The 21,302-nt window shown below is 52.8% G+C and overlaps 1 protein-coding gene across 1 annotated transcript; it reads right to left on the bottom strand.

Moving 5' to 3' along the window:
- Positions 1-7,865: 7,865 nt before the first annotated feature.
- Positions 7,866-16,514, bottom strand: ESM1 (endothelial cell specific molecule 1). The gene is made up of 3 exons (XM_037145127.2): positions 15,669-16,514; positions 12,297-12,446; positions 7,866-9,149 (listed from the first exon to the last, which is right to left on the bottom strand). The coding sequence occupies exons 1-3, from the start codon at positions 15,991-15,993 to the stop codon at positions 9,049-9,051; spliced, it is 576 nt and encodes a 191-aa protein (XP_037001022.2). The 5' UTR covers positions 15,994-16,514; the 3' UTR covers positions 7,866-9,048.
- Between the last annotated feature and the right edge of the window lie 4,788 nt (positions 16,515-21,302).

Here is a 21,302-nt window from a genome sequence, read left to right as displayed (position 1 = left end):
GGCCGACCTGACCGTCTGGGACGGTCTCCGTGGCTGCCACTGCCGCAGAGGAGACCCGTGAAGATGCTGACAGCCTCGCGGTCCATCTGCGTACGTCTCTGAAAATGGGCGTCACTCCTGCTTGCAGGGGAGTAAGGAGATACACACGGTTCACTGTTTTTTGTTGAGGCAGAATTGGCATTATGTTAGTTTCAGCTGGACAGTAGAATACATTGTATACATTTGTCACTACTGGTAGTGACAGAATTTTTTTCTTGCAATAAGAACATCTAAGACCTACACTCTTAGTAACTTTTAAGTGTGCCCTTCAGTGTGAATAACCACATTTGCCGTGTGGATCATCACATCCCCGGGACTTATTTATTTTATAACTGGGAGTTTGTATCTTTTGAAGCCCTTCACCTGTTTGCCCACTCCCCACCCTCCCCTCGATGTCTGGCAGCTACTCGGTCTCTGTTCTATGAGATCGGTTTTTCGTTTAGCTTTGCTTTTAGATTCCACATGTAAGTGAAATCATTCAGCATTTGTCTTTCTCTGTCTGACTTATGTCACTCAGCACAGTGCCCTCTGAGTCCATCCACGCTACCACAATGGAGAGGGTTCCTTTTTCGTGGCTGAGTAGTATTCCATTGCGTGTATACACCACATATATACACCACATCTCCTCTACCCTCTTGTCTATCGATGGACACCCAGCTTGCTTCCATGTCTTGGCCACTGTGAATAATGCTACAATAAACATGGGGTGCAACTATATTTTCAAGCTAGCCGCTTTCATTTTCTTTGGATAAATGACCAGATGTGAAATTGCTGATCCGTCAATTCCTTATTGCTGGGGAAACAACGACCCAAACAAAAGGGGACAGTGTTTACCAGGTGAGGCACTTTGCAGCCAGTGGCCATGACATGGGGTAAAGGGGAACCTTGCATCAATCCTGAGACCCTGCCACCCAGCCCCCAGTGTATCCTCTCCCTGGGGCGTGGATGCACCTCTAACCAGGGCCTTCACCCCCCGCAGGCGTCAGGACCAGCCTGGACTCGGCCTTCACAGCCCCACTGCGCTTCCACCTGTAAACACCAGGCATTCTGGTTGCTCGGTGACACAGTCTGGCCTGTCCTGTCACATCAGGTGTCCCATGCAGACTCAGAGGGGGAGAAAGAGTGATTCTGAGGGCCCAGGAGCAAGGGGATGGGTTCCCCTGAGCGCATGTCATAAGAGGGGCGGTTTCTCAAGGTTCTCAGCAGGGGTCCCGTCGGCCTTGCAGTTGCGAGGACAGCCAGGAGCAGGCAGCGAGGGGAGCAGCCAGGAAGGGCCCGGCCCAATACCCACACCCTCTTCTTCACCACTCACTTCGACTGAACTTCAGGCTCATGGAAAAGCTCCAAGGGCAGAAAACGATTCCCATGTGCCCTTCAGCCAGACCCCCCAAATGTCAGCATTTTAGCTTATCGTTTTATCTTTCCCTCTCTCCACACGGGTACATATTATATGGTTTTCCATTTGAGCTTACGTCGAGGCCATGTGGGTAGGACTGAAATGAAAAAGGTTTTTCAAAAATATGTTTCAAGCAGGCTGAGAACTCTGGGAAGGGTTGGAGAGTAGAGAGATCGAGCAAAAAAAGGGAACATATATGTGTATATATATGTATGTACATAAATGTGATGAAGAACAGTGACTCTGATGTTGAATAACTAGATTTTTTTAAACATGATTTTGTCTTAAAGCAAGTGTGGATGGTAATGCTTTTGTCTTAACTCTGAGTGAAGTCACTTAAGGAAAAAAGAAGAAAATCAGCGGTCAGACTGCAAGAAAGCTAATGGGGCCGTCAGAGGGGGCAGCGTCCCATCACCCCCCCGGAGCCGGACCCCATGAGGCCCCGTCGGAACCGCCCTGTCTCCGCTCCGCTCCTGGAGAAGCTTCAACCGCCCACAGAGACACTGGGCTACACATCTGATTCCCCTCTCAAAGCACCAGGGACCTGGGGTGGGGGCCGCCCACTGCCTCACTCACCCAGACCTGCGGGACTTCCCTGACCCCCAAAGGCACCCCGTCCTGCTCCAGTCCTCCCCTGACCCGTATCTTCCCTGGTTCTCTCCCACGACTGGGTTTTCCCAAAGCAGCGCTGCCGCAATGGGTCGACATCTCCTTGGCCAGACCGGGGCCAGGGTGACTTTGGTTACCTCCAAAAATTAAATCCACCTACCAAGGAAGCATATTTGTCACAACAGAGCTGGTCACTGAGATGGGCCACAGGATCTGAGGGGATTCCCGGGAAAAGGGGGTTCAGGGGCTTGGAATGAGGAGCAGCCCAGTGACGTGAACCGTAGGTGGCGGCTCCACGGTCCCACTCTGTCATGCTGCAGGGACCACCCGTTTGTCCCGGACTCCCGCCCCTCCCAAGCTGCCCGCACTCCCAAAATGGATGGATTGAGAGGGTGTTTTGTCCTCCCGTTTTATGAGGCACCCTGAATTCTACCAATAAGCTGCATTTTTGCTGAAGTATTTCCAATGTTGTGTTTTGCTTGCGGCCAAAGACCCCTACACCAGCGCATGCAACTGAATCTCGCGCCTGCGTGTTTCGGCCTTCCCCATCCACCTCCACCTCCATCAGGCCACCAAAGACGGGGTGCTGAGTTTGAGCCCCTCTCTCTGCCTCTGCAGACCCTGCGTCCAAGCGGTGCTCCTCCAGCTGGCCCGCCCACCTGCTCGCAGATGAGCTGGGGAAACAGCCCCACGCGAGCCTCACTGGACTTTCTTCTTACTTGTTTAATCTGGATGTTGCATAAATCTATCAAAAACCGAGTCCATTTTCAAATTCCTCCAGTCTCCACAGAGCCTGAAACACGTTCATGGAAAAGGTGTTCAACGCCTACCAATCTCTGGTCTCGCATCCCCCCGGGGCTCCCATTCATTAAATAACTAGAAAGCCAGCCATGACCCTGGATTTTTTTATGTTGTTTTCAAACCAAGAACTCCGCCGGTGCCAAGACTAGCAGGAGTTCCTGAACTGGCCAGCATTCCTTGGGTTTCCTTTGAAGGTGAAAAAAAAAGGCAGCTTAAAATGCATTATATAAGAAAGAAAGGTATGAACAAGGGGAAGCTACAAAGGAAGCGGGCTGAGTCCCAAAATAAAAGGCAGGAATAGGCAGCCAAAAATAGGCCCCGGGGAAGCGTGCCGTCTGCAGGGCTCCCTTGGGCTGGTAGTTGTTGTTTTTTTTCAGGAGCATGCTAATTATTGTTTGCAGATTTAAATAGAACACTTATTTGTTCTTTAAAAAGAGTTGTTTCTTTTGTAGAATTGTGAGAGCATTTCAAATAATGGTTAACTGAATGTCATTCATTGCTATTCAGCTTTTATGGACAGCTTCCAGTTTGTTGAGTTGATCTATATGTGTTCAATGTCTTCATTTATTCGTCTTTAAAATAACAGGTAAAATATGTTAAATATTTCAGTCTTGCTGCGAGTAAAGGACACTTGAAATACAAAAAGAATAAGATTGGCTTTAACTATCAGCCACCAATTGGAAAGCTTAGTGTGTGGGTGTGAACATTTACATATATGTGTAAATATGTCAGACCCAGGGATGAAATAAAAGTCGCACACAGAACACGTGCAGAAGTCCTCACGACTCTGCACACTGGCCACCACCCGTGCTCTGCTTTGCCCAGAGGACGCTCCGGGCAGTGTGGTTGAGTGACGCACCTGAAGTCCCCAACCAGTGACACCGCAGTGGGTCCTTCCCGGACCCTCTGACTCCAGCCCTTGCATAGCACTTAAGATAATCAAACCTGTTTTTCAAACAGACAAACTAGGGGTCGTCAGCCGCCAATCAGCTGTTTACTGCTCACTATCTCGGTTTTGCTTGCCTTGGAAGACACACATTACAGTGGGGTTTATACCAATATTCTGACCACGCAGGGCGCCCTTTGGAGACCCACAGAGGTGCCAGGCCTCCCCGCTATATCCAGTCAGACTGTTCTCATGATCCCAGTCTTCCTTCGAGAGAAATGTGTTCCGACAGGTTTTAAGAAAACGAATCTCCTACTGGGAATGGCCCGTGTGGCGGTCGCTCACGGTGTGTGCGGTGACGACCTCCGAGTTGTTAATTCCTGTTTTTTCTAGACACAACAAATACGGGAAATATTTACAGCCTCACAGGTGTCAGGAAATAGTTGAAACACCCTCATGGCCTGACCGCCTGCTTCGGCAGGGCGCATTCCTGAGCCTAAGCACAGCGAGCGTGTCGTGATTTAAGGAGTGGCCTCGAGAGGCCTTTGTCCTTCCCAAGGACCCGCCGCTTGGCTTCCGTCAGACCAGAACCTGGTCCGGAGAAGCGGTGTGCTGTGTGCTCACGTGCTCTGCAGCCTGGCTGGTATTTGTAAGAAAACTGCAATTCTCTCCACGCTCTTGGTTTGAAATCCTGTTTCTACAACGTTCGCACTGCCGAGCTGACAGAGTACAGCTCACAGTTACTGCGACACAGGGTTATGTTCCGCAGGCACGATTTAGATAGTGAGCCACTCATCCGTCTGAGTTCGCTGCAGCTTAAATGTTCAAAAGCGGAGAGAGCCTTGTTCTTTTTCCCAATCATTAAATGAACTGGAAAATTTTCAGAAAGTAGCTAAAAACATAAATAAGCATCAATATTAATACCTTGATTTATATTCATTTGTATATTTTTCAGAAAAATAAGATGATTCATATGGCATAGTACTAGGGGTTTTTTTTTTTCACTTAACATACTGTAGGCACAGTCTTACGCGACCACACTCCCATTTAACGGCCCCACCCCCCCTTAATCGCCTCACTGAAATCGCTGTGCGCCTCCGCTCTCTCTGGGTGGCAGGACAGTCGACGCCGCGGTGCACACGCAAGGATTCAGGCAGGCGGGCGCTCTCTGGGAGGGACCCGCACGCCTGCGTTCCCACCAGCTGACGTGAAAACACACCGAGAGTCCGAGCCAAGTTATCGCTGTTCCCTGACTGAATGAAGCACGTGGAGATCAGTGGCCAAAGACGACTGTCATTTCCGTGCACAGTAAGGGGGGCGTTTGGGGGGAACCTAATAAAGGTATAGGTTTACGAAACAGCTGCTCTCACGCCGGGGAGCAGGGAGCCATGGAAACTGGGGAGTCTGCGCCTTGACTGTGCCGTAAGCTGGGGGGACCTGCACTCCACGGGCGGCTGCACCGCCTGCCAGCCTGCAGCCCGGGCTCCTGGTTGCCCTGTGCCTGGAGGGAGCGTGACCCACACCGGTCCCTTCCACAGCCCATCAGTTTCAGTGTCTGGCTCACGGTCAGCTCCTGGCCGCCCTGTCTCTGCTTTAACCAGGGCCCTGTGCACCGCCTTTCCAGACCACTGCCGCTGCTCAATGCTGAGCAGCGTGTGAACGTGTGTAAGGCTCCCCATGGCTCGTGGCACTCCCGGTCACGCTTCTCGAGCGCTCCCTTCCTGTGAGGTCTCTGGGTCTCCGCCTCCCTCGACGGTCCTCTTCTACTTGTCCCCGACACGTCCCCGCAGTTAGGCTCTAAGTTTCCCTGACATTTCTCAACCCTCTCGGCTGCTTAAATAGTTAAGTGTCTTTCAACAAAAAATTAAATGAACCTCCGGGTTGAGAAATAGTGCGACGTGTTTTTCCTTAAGACTGGCAGTGGCTGGGCTGATCAGCCTGTAGTCCACCCCCTTCCCAGCAAGGCCGGGGTCCCCTGCATTGGCGATTGTCCCCGTGTAGTCTCCAGACCCGCAGCGCCAGCATCGCCCGGGGAACTGCTGACAGGGACAGCCACTAGGCCAGCGCCTGACTCAGCGCCCGCTGCTCTACAGTATGCGCCCCACAACGGCCAGGCCTCGGTGGACGATTAGCATCAACAGTGGGCCATCGGGAGTGACCGACTCTCTTCTGAACGCCCGCGTGCTGCTGAACTGCACCCTCACGGAAGCTCACTGTGGGTCCTTCACCCCGAGGAAGCTCAGGGTCTGGCAAAGGAGAGAAGTGCAAGGTGGGAGCGACGGTCCTCCCACGCTGCTTCTCTCTCTCTCTCTCTCACACACACACACACACACACACACACACACACACGACAACCCGGTCCGGCCGCCACGCGCATTGCCTTACACTTTCTGCAGCCCCTGGTGGTGCCCCCAGGACCTGAGGGAGGAGCACCCCCTTTCACTGGGGCCTGGATAGGCCCCCTGGTCAGACTCACTGGCTCCAGAGCAGGCTCGCCAGTTTTTCAGTCACCTCGTGTCCCGGTAGGCGAGACCTGCAGCCACCAGGGAGACAGGGGAGCGGGCAGGGGGAAGCCCCCTCGGTGGCTGCTGCTCTGCGGAGACAGAAGGCCTGCACCTGCTTCATCCCACCCCCCCCCCCAGCCACCCGCCCGTCCCTCCGCCCACCCACCCCCGCACCGTTCATTTCAGAAATATCACAGGGGACACAGGCACCATCTCGCACTCTCTTCAGATGAGGTGGGGTCTCACTGGAGACCACTGACCTTGCCACTTGCTCTGGTGTCTCCGGTATTTCCTAGAACGGTCCATTGGGATGCAGGAAGACAATGTCAGAACTTCCATTTATATTTATTTCTTATTCTTTTTTTTTTTAAATATTTTATTTATTTATTTTTTCAAGAGAGGGGAAAGGAAGGAGAAAGAGTGGGAGAGAATGTAGGTTGCTCTGCAGGTATTCTTTTCTTTTAAAAGTTTCTAGTTTGAGTGTTTTATAACACACATAATGTGTTTGTTACAAAACTATGTTATGTAAATAGTTGAAAATCACACGATCAAAAATATCGTGATCAAAAAGTATGCAGAACCCAGACATTTTGGAGAGCACATGAAGAGCAGTCAGAAGAGCCACTGGGGACAGATGTGAGCGCCTGAGGCGAGGGGCGCAGGCGTCCCGGGCACAAAGCTGCACAGCCGGAAAGCATGCCGGCCACTGACAGCAGATGACCCCCCAGACTTGGATTTTATGGCCCACGGTCTCACATGCGGTTGCCACCACGCCCGGAGCAGAGGCAAGTCCCCCCAGTCTAGCTCAGGTGCCCCAGAGGGGCCTCTAGACGGTGGCCCGGGTGTCTGAGCCAGGTGGCAGGTCTGTCAGCAACCTCACCCCTGAGGTCCAAGCCCGAACACTGCACATGGGGCACCGGAAAGGTTCTCACCGCTTTCTCTTTCTGTTTAACAGTAACCAAATATCTCGTGTGAGTGTAACTTTTTATAGCATTCACATCCTTTCTCCCGTCTTTAAAAGAAATAAAAAGCACAACTCAGGCAGGCTGGATGTTCTCCCTAATACAAATATAACTTTTTCAGTGCAGCGTCAGTTCACGTAAAGTGTTTCACGATTTGCCCACAGGCTGAGTGACCTCTGCCCTTCTTGGGTACGTCCATTTACAAACACTGAGAGGTCCGTCTGCCTTCAAAGCACAACCACTTTCAAACACCAACACAACAGTTCATCTTTTCTTTTCTTTTTTTGCCTCTGTAGAATGGGTTACTACATTGGGGCATAACTTTTTAGGAAGTTCTAAGGCACAAGCAGAGTGAACCCGCAAGGAACGACACCAGTATTCTGGTCTCACGCTCTGACACAGGACGCTCACGCGCAGCAGAAAACTCAGTTCACGGCCTTCCCTTCCACGCGCGTAAGAGAGCTCTCGCTCATCGGCCGCACCGGTGAGATGGCCTTTGACGACCTAATGGGGTCATAAAGGGGCTCCGGACAGTTGTCCTGTTCCTCACTGAGTCGTTGCCAATGTGTCCTTGTGAAGCCAACCCCAACGGCTTATCCCGTTGACATTCAGAGACCCTTCAACACACACATTCGAACTCTGAGAATAAAATACAGGTACATATCGAAGTAGATCTTAAATAAGTCTTTATTTCAAATAAGATACCTATGCAAACATTTCCTAACAAAATCTAGGGCAGCTGTGCCGTCTGTGCTGAGACCCTCCCAGGCAGGCCGTTCCAGTCACCAACTAATTGTAAAGGGAAACGTACAAAAGTGTCATTTAAAGCTGACATTTCCTGCCGAAAATGGACTCTTTCCCAAACCTCCCTAGAATCGATTTTCTACTTTAAGTTAAAAACTCATCGAAGTCACTGCACTTACTTTAAAATAAATTCCCTCTGTTGCTTATTTTCTGACATTTTATACACCCAACAACTACATTGTTCTCAGTTTCTCTTATGCTTACCACAACTAACATTACAATAATTATTAAGAAGAAACTTTCCACGCCTTGGATCTTCGAAAATCTTACAGAGTTGCACCTCTACACTAACCATTTTAGACAAACAACATTATGTTCTTTTTCTCAAGAGGGTGATAAACACAGGCATGGAGGATGCTGGACTAACAATTGTTTGCAAAAATACATAAATATTTACCTTGACACCTCCCCCAAGTAGGCAAATACTGCCCAGCCCTCCTGGTCCCACCCGGCTTTCTTGAGAACCGTCTCTGCCCATCGCCCTTCCGCTGGGTCACCGTGAGGGGCCCTGCAGACCTGCCTCGGCTCAGGGCTGCTCCTGAGACTCCTGCCAGCTCCAAACACCCCACTTCCTTCTGGGAAGGTTGTGATTTTTCCCGAAGTAAAAAACAAAACAACAATTCAATTCCCCTGATGCTGCGACGAGACCTAAATACCACACTCCCTGCCCCACCCCCACTTCCTCGTGCCCGGAACTCCCTCTCCACCCAGTGTCACACGCCGGAGGCCATGAACGTGGACCCGCGGTGGCCGTCAACGGGAGCCTTCTCTTTGGCTGACCTGCATCCCCTAAATTGCATTTCTGTTCTTCAGTAGCACTATAAACAGTTATTTGACAAATCTATATGCATCAAAATGTTTAACAGATATATATCTAAGTGTTCAGTCCTGTGCATTTTATGGATTGTTAGTAGCCGACTTTTTTTCCTGGACCCACCCTGAATCCTGCTTGGTCTCCCAGCATCACATGCGCTACAACCGAAACAATGCCTACAACGTTGGCCGTGTGTCCGACGGTCGTTACGACAGCCTCCCCGGGCAGCGTGGTCAGCGTGGGCTCAGCCGCCTCATCGCGGGCGTCCGGGCAGCGTTCCCCGTCCCCTTGCCTGGTGTTGCCGCACTGCCGTCCCCCGATGCCATGTCGTGCTCTGAAACGGAAGGCATGGGTCACCCCAAAGTCAAGTGTAGCTCGTCTGTCTCCACATTACAATGGGTTTGCCGAGACACCTTGACCGGATTCGGAGTCTACTTGAACCGGATTCCCTTGCACCCTGTCCTCGGCGCCGCCCATTTAAGGAAGCTCCCCCCAGAACTGTTTCTCCCCACCCACCTGTCACACCTACCGTCACCCGACACTACCGCACACACGCACTTTTCTCTTCTCCCCCTGCACCTCGTATTATCTCATGCCACCAAGAGAGTACCAGCTTGCGGAGCGCAGGGACTGTGTGTTATCTGCGGCCGCGCCGGTGCGGGGAACAGGGAATCGAGCTGGCACCTCACGAAGACATATGGGTTGAGCAAACCCCGCAAGCACAGATCTCTCAGTGAGACTGTTATCGTCCCCAGTGCGAGGAGAGATCGGCGTCTCCGTCTGGCTCCAGACGGCAGGAGGCAGACCACAGGGCGAGCTTTTTATAAAGTGTTCTTGCTCTCCACAAGAAAAAAGTTTGTAATAGAATTTTCTAAAACGAAATTGTTCTCTGCGTCTCGGGGGGCGGGGGGTGGTGCCCTGGCAGCGCGGGTCCCGCAGTGAACCGAGTGCAGCCTGTGAATGAGCGAAACCTTCCAGGGGTCACCACCCCCCACCCCGCCCCCCACCCCCGAAAAGCTGCTGGGAGAATCCCCAGCCTTGGGCAGTTGGAACGCTCCAGAGAGAGCTCGCACTCGCCAAGGGGAGGGGACACCAGGAGGCTCACTTGCCCAGGCAGTTGTGGCAACAGCAGGAAGCTGGAGAAAGCAGGCCCGTCTGGAAGGGACCCCTGGGCGCCCATGCAGATGAACCTCGGAGCCGGTGGTGAAGGCCGACTCCAGCCGGTCTGTGCAGCCCAGGAGGTCGGCACCTGGCACCCCCTCCCCACGGTGAACGGCGGTGCCTGAGCCCTGAGAGCCCCCAGGACCGCGCAGCCTGCAGCCTTTGGGGGTCCGCCCTCCCTATGAGCCTGGCTAAGGCGCAGGAGGGCGACGTGGCTGGTGGTCTTCTGTCGCTCCCTTTAGCTAATGCAGAGAAACCCCTGGGGTCGGGAACTGCTTTTTTCCCCATACCTGTCTAATAAGGATCTTGATATCTAATTTGGGGAGAGAAATGGTTTCCTCGTAACCCCTCTGTCCACAAGGCATCTATCTATACAGCAGTCCCGGTATTCGCAGAATCTGCCCACGCCGGCGTGGGCCTGGCCCTGAGTGCGGAGTGGGGATGAACAGGGACACCCGGGAGCATGGGGGTCGAGGGTCACTCCCAGGGCGCTGGCGCCTCCCGCCCACATCCTGGACACCATCAAACACTCACTCACGAGGGACTCATTTTTCTTGGTGAAAGAAGTTCAAGCACAACCCTAAATGGGTGGGATGTGAATGTTGTTCCTTCAGTTCTTTTTAGCTTTAGGTTGTAAAAAGCAAAATAAGATCAAAGAAGTCGCAGGTGTCTGCGGCGGTTAGCGGTCCTCACATGGTGGGCGGGAAACCCGCAGCGAATGCGCTCAAGTCTGTCGAAACCCCAGGTCTCAGGGCCAGGATCGGTGGTCAGGGGCCCCGGAGGGAAGTGAGGAATGGGGGCGGGGGGACTGGGGTTTTTTGGGGGACTGAGGAGAATGATCTGAAACTATTTAGAGGTGGTAGCCACTCAGCATTGTGAATATACTAAATGTCATTGAACTATTATTCACTTAAAAATGTTTAATTTTATGTGAATATCAATAAAAACTTTGGGTCTTAAAATGCAATCTTCTTCCTTTTTGGTTTTCAAGGTCTTTAGGGACAATTCATAAGTCTTTAAAATGTTATTGAGATCACTCTAAAATGTAAATTGAGATCACTTATTAGGAAATTTGATCAATTTCCAGATCAAATATTCACAAAGTTGCTCACCTAATAGGTTAAAAAGGGTTTTCATTGAAAATTAATGTTTAAGGGTATAGCCACACTTGAACATAATAATTTGCTAAAAGCTCAGCATTTCCCCTTTATCTTTTTTTAAAGATTTTATTTATTTATTTTTAGAGGGGAAGGGAAGGAGAGAGGGAGAGAAACATCAATGTGTGGTTGCCTTTCATACGTCCCCTGCTGGGAACTGGCCTGCAACCCAGGCATGTGCCCTGACTGGGAATCGAACCTCGATCGCGTGGTTTGCAGGCCCGAACTCAATCCACTGAGCTACACCAGCCAGGGCTCCCCTTTATCTTAATGTACTTAACTGTGCCTCTGTGCAAGAAGGGGGTAGAGCTAGGGAAAAAAAATACATTTGCCAAATAAATCTAATTTTAATTAATTTGAACTGCAAAGGACCAGAAAAAAACCTAGATAGAATGGATCTGGATTGTCCAGTACTTACATACAAGGAGGGAAAATGTGTCATTTACTGATACTAGAAGTTGCTGCAGCTACACGTGGTTTAAATGAGCCACTTCCAATTTAATGAAGCTTTACTGAGCTGGCCGTTCATTCAACAAGAGCCAACGGCAGGTGCAGCAGCTCCCTCTGGGCTGGGTCTTCTCACATCCCAACAACCTGGGTAAGAAGCACCTGCGGGCTAACACGCAGCGTGCGAGGGACCCGCCCGTTTTGTCCAAAGGACTAGAGCAAATTCCCGAGTTTCAGTCAGATACTATCTCCTTTCTGCTCCAAGATCCATTTTTTTAAAACATGCTGGAAATTATTCCATTTACGTGCTTTTCTTTGGTTTAAAAAAAGTGTCGTATTTTCTATCGTGGCTGTCAAACCCTCTCCACCCAATAAATTGCTCCCATCACTGTTTCTAGGTGAAGTCAGGAGGCGGGAACAAGCTCCCTGCAGTGCATATATAAAGCAGATCACTGAAAAATTTAAAGAACTTTGCAGTCTTAGTTGTTTTTTTATTATTACAGATTTTTTGGTAATTGATCTTATTTATCTTCCCTGAAAACTGGGTAAATTTCATGAGAGATTATAGAGTCTTCAAAACTGTTAATTAGAGCTTTTTGAAAAGAGCCACTTCACCCCAACCCAGTACCGCCCACCTCCCCCGCCGTGAAATAAAGGAAACAAAGTTGCTCAAACCGACGTCTCGGCCCAGCGTTCCCGCTGGAACCAGCTCTCACCTGTGTGAAGTGCGAATCCGTTGGAAGGCTTGGTGGCCCCATACTGGAAGAAGGAAAATTTCAGACACTCGCCGGTCACCCTGTCACAGATGCCCCACCGACAGGAGCAGGTGTCCTTGCACTCCACGCCGTGGGTGCCGAAGGGGCAGTCTGCGGGCAGAAGAAAGCGGGCTCAGAGAGGGGTGGGTCCCTGTGAGCAAACCTCGTGCATCTTGACGGTGAGCGGTGACCCAATTCTCTGAAACAGCCAGACTTTGAAAGTCGAAACTTGACGTCACAGCTGTGGGATCTGATGCACAGAAGCAAACTGCAGACACGTTTGTGGATACACAGAACAGGCTGACGTTGGTCAGCGGGGAGCGGGGTGGCGGGGTGACAAGGGCGAGGGGAGCAAACGAACACGCCAACAGACTCACAGACCCAGACAGCAGCGTGGTGACCCCCACGGGGAAGGGGGTGGGGAGGTGGAAGAGGGGACAGGGGGATACAGAGTGGCAGGAGGAGGCCTGACTTGGGGTGACGAACACACTGTACAATATAGGGATGACGTAGTGTAGAACTGGACACCTGAAACTTATAAAACCTTATTAACCAAAGTCACCCCAGTCAACTCACTAAAATATATATATATATTTTTTTAGTGTGGAATCACAGGTTAATAGCAGAGAGTGGATGCCTCCTCTGCTGAGTCCTGCTGCTGAACACAGCTGCCCGTCACCGAGAACCTGGACCCAGCCTATATTCCGTCTACTTTCCACTCGGCCGCCGGGAGGCAGTGTCTAGCAGGCTACCTCGCTGACAGCTGGGAGATGGTGGGCAACTGACCAGACACAGGCTCAGCTCCTCAGCAGTTTAACAGGGGCTGCTGTCTTTGCACCCACCACACTCACGGGCAGCTGGCTGTTTCCAAGGCACAGGAAAGGGCTCCCGACAAGCCAGGGGCTCAGAGGGCTGCTGTCCCAGCTCTCCATGAAGAACTAGATCCTCGGTCTGCACCAGTGCCAATCAAGTTCATTGTCGACCTGGCAGTACAAGTGACCCAAACCCCCCAGGTGCTAAGAGGCTTCACTAGTAAACCCTCTGGGGAGTTGACCTCCAAAACACAAAATGAATGAGCAAGCCAAGAGTTTCTTTATACACCTGCCAAAACCTGAAAGCTTCAGGGATTTCACGCTTAGGCTAAAACTGAGAAAAAGGAGGACAGATTCATTTACGGAAAGCTCGTGGTTCTTGGGAGATGACAGCACGGAACACAGCTCGGCACACTATACTCACTCTCTTGGCGTGAGACCGGCCCCGTGAACGCACAGTCACACACGGGTGGGGAATCGAGCTGCGGGGCATCTGAGTCCTTAAGAATCTATTACTGCACAGAGTGAGGCGTAAATAAAATGCATTTTCAAAGGAGATTTAGGGTTGCTCCCTGCAGCAGCAGTCAGATGGCAGGGGAGCCTGGTATTAAGCCCTGGCCCCTCTGCAGGGGAGGAACGGCCAGTCCCTCCAGGAGCTGCCGCAAAGGCTGTGCCGGAAAACCCACGGGACTGGGATTTGACTGTGTCCCCAGTGGGACTGGTAACTAACACCTGAGCCAGATTCCCAGCTGCGACAGCTGTTTGCTGTTGTGCCCCCTGGGCAGACACAGTGGGCGTCCAGTGAGTCGGCGTCGGCTGCTAGTTGGCTGGGCCACCGGGTACAGACACGGGAGTGTTCAGAAAACACCTGACACACAGCAGAGGAGAGAGCACTCGTACGAGCGCTCTGTGGGAAGGCTGGAGGCAGGGGTTCTCCTCCAGCGGAATCTAAGCCTCCCTCTGTCCAGTCTCGGAGGCTCACACACGCTCCCTAGTCCCAGCAGGGAGAAGATGCATCCCCAATGAGGCCGGTTCACGGCCCGAAGGGAGCCCAGAGGAGCAATCCTGAACATCTTTTTAAAAAACGCGTCCTTGACAGCCACCTCCGTCACCCAGGGAGCGCTCAAGATGTGATGCCTCACGGCACCTGTCTCACCCCCACGCGGCAGCTCCTTCTCTGCCATGTCCACGGGGAAGTTCGCTCTGAGAGAGAAGCGACCCAGGGCGCGTACTCGTGGCGTCCTAAGTGTGCCGGTGCCGACCGCCCCCTGATTTCCTGGGTGTTCTCGGCTAGAAGCCTGTAATTTATGGAAAACTCACACAGGCCCTGTGCAGCCAAAAGAAACGTGTGTGAACCTTCACCAAAAAAAAATGTTTCCTCAATATCCCATCTCTTACTGGTGACAAACAAAAACTAATAAAAAATTCTCCTAGTACTTCAAACATATGTTTTCTAAACTGGGGCATGTTTTTGGGTTAAAAGGTATTTGTGTAAAAGGTAGAATTAATAAGTCAGCTCTTACTGCATGATCACGAGTGGCAACAGCACCCCGTTGCATTAAATACATAAAGTATAAGCACTGTTTAGCAATCTCCCAGTCCCTTCGACAATGTAGAAGCTCCCTGTGTTATGAAACTGATGAACGGAGCTATAGCATGTGTTACATGTTAATAATGCTCTTCACGATGGATCGTGCATATCCACAGAATTTTTATATAAATCATCATTCTTTTGATTCTGTACATTTTAAGCATGTTAACCATTTTAAACTATAATCACTAAGCTTGAAATCGGTTCTACAAACGTTTAACTGTATTGCTTGGCTATAATGTCAACCGGATGAGTTCTTTCCTTATGTCTGTAAGACAGCCAACTTTGCTCTTGACAGACGTCCAATTTTTATTTTTCTTCACTGTGTTTTACGCCATCTGCTATTTTTCTGGGTGACCAGAGACCTTCGCAAGGCGGAGGGAGGCCTGACTCCTAGTTCAGGGTGCCCCCTGGCCAGAACCGGAGTCCGGTCACTGAAACCCACCCTGTTCCACAAGGGTCTCTGGGTTCAGGAGAAGCGTTGGATCCTGAGAGCTGCCCTCCATCCTGGGGGCCCTTTCGGATTCAAAGACGCCCCAAACCCAGGGCTGCACAGCCCTCCAGGAGCTTCCCAGCGCAGGCTCATAATCTGCATTTGCAGGAGAGAGAGCCCCTGGGCCACCCCAGAAAGGTCACTGTCCAGCACCTGCCGTTCTCCACAGAAGGGGGCAGCACAATCTTCCCAGGCAACTGGGTAAAAAAAAAAAATCTCCCCGACAGAGTGACGTGCTGCGCTCTTCCCGGGCTTCCCTGACGCTGGGTCGGCTGCCACCTGTAGAGTCAGCCTGTCTCCCTGTGCCAAACCTGCCTGGTCCGGGTCCCCAACCCACCTGCCTTTCCCCTCCGGTCGGAAGGAGGGGAGCTTCCCCGCCTCCCCCGAGAGAGAATGCCCCTGGGCGCCCCGGGCAGGGGAGCGAGGCCCCTCTTTACCTCTGCAGATGCCAAACTCGTCGCCGAAATCATCCTCCTCACTGTAAAACTGACACCTCAGCCCCGGGCCGCACTTGACGCCGTCCATGCCGGACACGGTGCGGTAGCAGGTCTCCCCGCGCCGCGCCGCGCACACCTGGCAGCAGCCGCAGTCGTCCAGCACCGTCCGCTCGCAGCGCAGGGGGCTTTTGCACGCGTCCCTGTCGCAGCGCTCGGGACAGTCCACCGCGTACTTGGCGCTCCAGGCTGCCGCAGCCTGGGGCGCGGGGACCAGAGGCGCGGCCACCAGGAGCGCAGTGAGCAGCAGCAGCAGGCTGGCCCGCATGCTTCCTCTCCAGCGGCGCGGCTCCTCCTGCGGTCTGGGCTGCCGGGCAGCCGCCGTCCGTCCCAAACGGGGCCGGAGCCTCTGCCTACGCGTTTGTGAGCTTTATACGCGGGGTGCCCTCGGGCCGGCCGGGCCTCGTCTGCCGGTCACCAGTTCCCTCCTGCCGGCCGCAGCTCCGTCCCCTGCCAGGCTCTCTGGTTCCAGTTCACGAAGTCCAGGGTGAAGGCTGGATCAGCACGCTGCTGCCATCCAGGAATGGAAAAGCCCAGGCTGATGTCATCTGTTATGTGTAGACGGTTGTTTTGCGCCCGGGGTGAAAAACTCGCTCACATCCGTCTGCAGAGCCCAAGGACGTCCGTGAAGGGAGGATAAAGAAGGTCCCTGCCCTCCTTCAGGACAGGGCGTGTTGTGACACCGGCCGTCCCTCAGGGTGTGGGCTGTCCCTGGGTCTCAGAGCCTCCGCAGCCGCAGGAAAATGATAGTTCCTTGAATCATCCGGACCCTTTTGGAGAGTAAACAAACCTTCGGTATTTCCCCTCAATAAACAGCTATGAAGTCACTTGGGGAAAGAGAGGGTTATAGGGTGCCTTTTCGATACTTAGAAGAAAAAAATATTTGAAAGGGATTTTTTAAGACTCTCTCTTCCTTCCTCCCACCCCTCCCCGCAAACGCGATTTGTAAAACCATTCCCTTCTGTATCTACGCCTATTAGGAGTCAGCTGTGTTTCTAGCAGGGTGCACAGGGGGGCTGAGAAGGCCTTTCAGATCAGCCCGAAACCACGAGAGAGGCACTGCTCCTGGGTTACCCAACTCCCGGAAAACCTACCCGCAGACCCACAGCTCCGCCCGGGAAAGGCTCACCTAGCCCCGGGGCTGCCGGGCCAATGACCGAGCCCCTCCGGACCCTTCCCCTCACCTCCGGCTCCCACCAGAGCCTTCTCTGAAAACTGCCAGCAAGGCAGCCGCCCAAGGAAACCCGCCAGCCAGCCAGCCTGGCCCAGAGAGGCGAGTCACAGGGAAGGGGAGACATGGCCCATCGGGGAACCAGGTCTCTATGCCTGGGGCGGGGGGCGCAGGGCCTGGGTCCCTCGGGGAAGGCAGAGCAGCCCTCCTGAGGTTAAGCAAGGTTTGTGAGACAGAAAAGTAAAGTTAAAGTGGAGTGAGAAGAGGCCTAGACCAGACACAGGCTGGATTCCAAGAACCCCCTTCCCTGCCACACCGGTCAAGTTCAATATAAACTCATTGCCATTTAGTGAATACTCAACCCAGTCAAGTGGGTAACTCTTGGCCTGTGACAGACTTACTGGGGGCAGCCACAGGGCTTCTCAGAGCCTCAGCCTCCTCTTTTGAGAGCTATGATGTCAGGCTGGTGGATCTCCAAAATTCTTGTAGCCTCTGGAAGACCACGCAGAGGCTTCTGGGTATGATTTTGATGGTCGGGTCAGCCTTGGAAAGTGCAGTTTCAGGAGGACTGGTTAGAGGAGTGGAGGGAAAGACAGAATCTGGGCCACAGGGAGTTGAGTTGCTGCACCTGGGAGGTGAAGGCAAGACTTTGAGCTGCCAAGTGTCCCAGGGTGACCATGACAGCGAAATTCGGAGTGTCCTGTCTTCATCTCCCCAGAAGCAGACACACGGTGAGCAAGCAGCGTCCTGGGGTGCTGTTTGTGACGGTGGGCAACCTCCACGGAGCACGTGGCCGGTGCCACGCACCATTCTGAACCCCCTGGCCCGTGTTACCTCAGCTGCCCACCCCCCACCAACCTTAGGAAGGAAGTCAGACCCATTTCACAAATGAGAGGACTGAGTCCCACGGGGGGAAGTCGCTTTCCCGAGGTCTCATGCCATCAGACTGAACCCGCACCATGTCCGTCTGAGCACAAAGCCACACACGGTGCCGCCCCTGACAACCCAACCCTGCTTCCGAGGCCCATCCAGGAAAAGGCCTTGCCCCGGCTTCGCTGACCGCCACTTCGGAGGAGAGAGTGTGGCCGACGGGATCGTGGCTACTGGGAACACCTGACCATTATAAATCTGACCAGGCTGCAGATACTGTCTGAAGTATTTCACAAGCTTTATAACACTGAACCTTCCCAACAACCTCATGAGCCAGGTACTGTTCTTCCCTCATTTTTCAGTCTCAGCGGGCTGACAGTCAACATTATTCTGCATTAGTTTCCAGTGCACAGCACAGTAGGCAGGTGAAGGGATCCCCCCAGTATTTCAAGCACCCACCCGGCACCATACATAGTTACCACAATATTACTGATTATAGTGCCTGTGCTATGCTTTACACCCCTGAGACTGCTTTCTAACTACCAGTTTGTACCTTTTAAAACCTTCATCTTTCTCATCCAGCCCCCAACTCCCTTCCCCTCCAGCAGCCATCAGTTTGTTCTCCGTATCTACGAGTCTATTTCTGTTTTGTTTGTGTATTCTGTTCTTTAGATTCCACAGACAAGTGAAATCATATGGTATTTGCCTTTCTCTGACTTATTTCACTCAACATAATACCCTCTAGGTCCGTCCATGTTGTCACAAATGGTAAGAATTCCTTTTTTAAGGCTGCATAGTATTCCACTGTGTAAATGTACCACAGCTTCTTGATTCACTCACCTACTGATGGGCAATTGGGCTGTTTTCAGATCTTGGCGATTGTAAATAATGGTGCTATGAACACAGGGGTGCATATATTATTTTGAATTGGTGTCTCGGGGTTCTTAGGATATAATCCCAGAAGTGGACTCACTGGGTCAAAGGGCAGTTGTAGGTCCTTGCTTTCCACCACTTTAAATATTTCTTTCCACTCCTTTCTGACCTGGAAAGTTTCTGTTGAGACATCAGCTGACAGTCTCCTGGGAACTTTCTTACAGGGAACTGACTGTCTTTCTCATTGATGTTTCTTTCATCTTTAACCTTTGCCATCTTAATTACAATGTGTCTAGGTGTTGGCCATTTTGGGTATATCTGGTTTGGGACTCTCTGTACTTCCTGGACTTGCATGTCTATTTCCTTCACCAGGTTAGGGAAGTTTCTAGTCTTTAGTTCTTCAAATCAGCTGTCAATCCCTTGCTCCCTCTCTTCTCCTTCTGTCACCGTATGATGTAAATGTTGTCATACTTGATACTGTCCCCAAGGTCTCCTAAACTATCCTCATTTTCTTTTGTTCTTTTTACTTTTGCTGTTTCATTTGGGTGTTTTCTGCTACCTTGTCTTCCAAACTGCTGACTCAATGCTTCCTCTGATCTGTTGCCGATTCCTTCTAATATATTCTTCATTTCAGTTATTGCATTGCTCATTCCGGCTTGTTTTTACTTTGTGGTTTCTATGTCCTTGGTTACGTTTACTATTTCTTTGTTGAAGCTCTCAGAAATTCTTCGAGCATTCTTAACCAATGTGGTGAGCTTTGTACCTGGCAGACTGCTTGCCTCCATTCCGTTTAGTTCTTTTTCTGAAGGTTTCTCCTGTTCTTCTGTTTGGGCCACATGTCATTGTCTCATCGAGCTGGCTGCCCCTCTGTGCTTGTTGCTATGTATTGGGTAGGTCTTCTGTGCTCCCCACCTTGGCAGGGGTGCCCTATGCACCGGGTGTCCTGTGGGGCCCGGGGGTGCAGGCCCCCCGGTGCCCGGAGCCGGGCGCTCCAGGAGTGGCCCTTGCGTGGACAGTGAGTCCATTCTGCTGTGGTTGGACCTTGGCTGCTGTTGGCAGGTCAGGGGGTGGGGCTGGCCCACAGACTGAGTGGTGGGGAGAACCGGCCAGGACCGCAGCCTGTGAGCTGCTCTGCAGGGGCTGACCCCACGGAACAGGATCCACCCCAGCAGGGGGCTGGTGCCTGCCGAGACCCCCCTTTGGGCGCGCTGCTTATGGAGCTAAGCCGGTGGTGCCCTGTGGTGGCCTGACACCACCCGCTGGGTGTGTTGGTTCTGGGGGCTCTAGGGAAGGGCTCCAGAGCAGGCCAAGGCGAGATGCTGCCTGGGGCCAGCCTGGGGCCACCTGTTAGGAGCTACAAAGTGACCCGTGGTTGTGGCTGCCCGTGCTGGACCTGGGTGGACATGGGAGAGGCCATGCTGTGAACCGAGGTCAATTGCCACCAGTCCCAGGCCTGGGGCAGGTGGGCAAAAGGCACACAGTACCCTGAGATCCCCCACAACCCTCAGCTGCTGCGAGAGCCTCAGGTAATGCGTGAGCTGGGTGAGGCGGGTGGTCAGGTGGTCACCAGGGCTGGGTGGGACAAGTGGGGCCGCCGGGTTGGTAGAGACTCAACCTGAGTGTCAGTGTGGGTCTCGGCCAGAGTCTCAGGGCGCCCCAGGCCAGCCGCCACCCTCCCGGGGCCCGCAGACCTCTGCGGTGGGGTGGGGTCTCAGGGGTCATCAGGTGGAGCTGGTGGAGTGCACCAGGCTGACGCAGGTTCAGGTGCGACTGTGCGGAAGGCTCTGCGTAGGAGAGGTGCCCCGCCCACCAGCTGCTTCGGAAGAAGGCTCAAATAGGAGCGATGGCGCTGTCCCTCCAGTCCTCACCCCGAAGCCGCCCACCTCGGTCTCTGCCTGCATGTCCCTGGTGCCCTGCACGCCATCATGTCCCTGCTGGAGCCCAGGGTGAGGGCCTGCGAGCGGGCCTGGCCGCGGGCCCTTTGCTAGGACGCCTGGGTCCCCACGGCCCTCCGCCTCGCCGGCACCGACAGAACCCTGCTGATTTTCACAGCCGGGTATCACACGGGCTCCTCTTCCCAGTTCCAGTCTCTGGGCAGGGGAGCCCGGCACGGGGCTGCGCCCCTCCCTCCCTGGGAGGCACCCCGCAGCAGAGACGTCCTCCTGATTCTCGGCCACCACACCTGGGCGTGGGGCCCGCCCCTTTCGAGTCGCCGCCCCTCCGGCCAGTCTCAGAAGGGTTTCCTCTTCCCACCCTGAGTCACAGGCCCCTGCTCAGCTGGTGTTTGGGGGGCTCTCCCAGTCCACTCTCGTTTCGTCGTGACTTTGATGTGGTCTGGGGAGGAGGTGAGCACAGTGTCTACCTCCTTGGCCACCTTGTCCCAAGTCTCCAGAAACTGACTTTCTGGGAAGAAGTCGTCACCAGGTTTCCCGGAATATTCTTACATCATCGTACTACACTTGATCTCAGCCAAAAGGCCAAGAAGCGATATTCTTACATCATCATAGAGATAAGCAAGTCCTTGCCTGCGGGGGGAGAGGGAAAGGTGACTTGTCCACGGTAACGTTTACAAGTGACACTCTAACACTGGAATGTCGACCAGAGTTTCATTCCAACAAGAAAACTCAGGTGCCCTCATTCCCTGTGGGTGGATCCAGCCTGCA

This window comes from Artibeus jamaicensis, unplaced genomic scaffold, assembly GCF_021234435.1.
Source record: "Artibeus jamaicensis isolate MK-2021 breed Jamaican fruit bat unplaced genomic scaffold, CSHL_Jam_final scaffold_369, whole genome shotgun sequence".
In the NCBI taxonomy this organism is placed as follows: Eukaryota; Metazoa; Chordata; class Mammalia; order Chiroptera; family Phyllostomidae; genus Artibeus; species Artibeus jamaicensis.
This window is presented reverse-complemented; position numbering and strand designations above follow the sequence as displayed.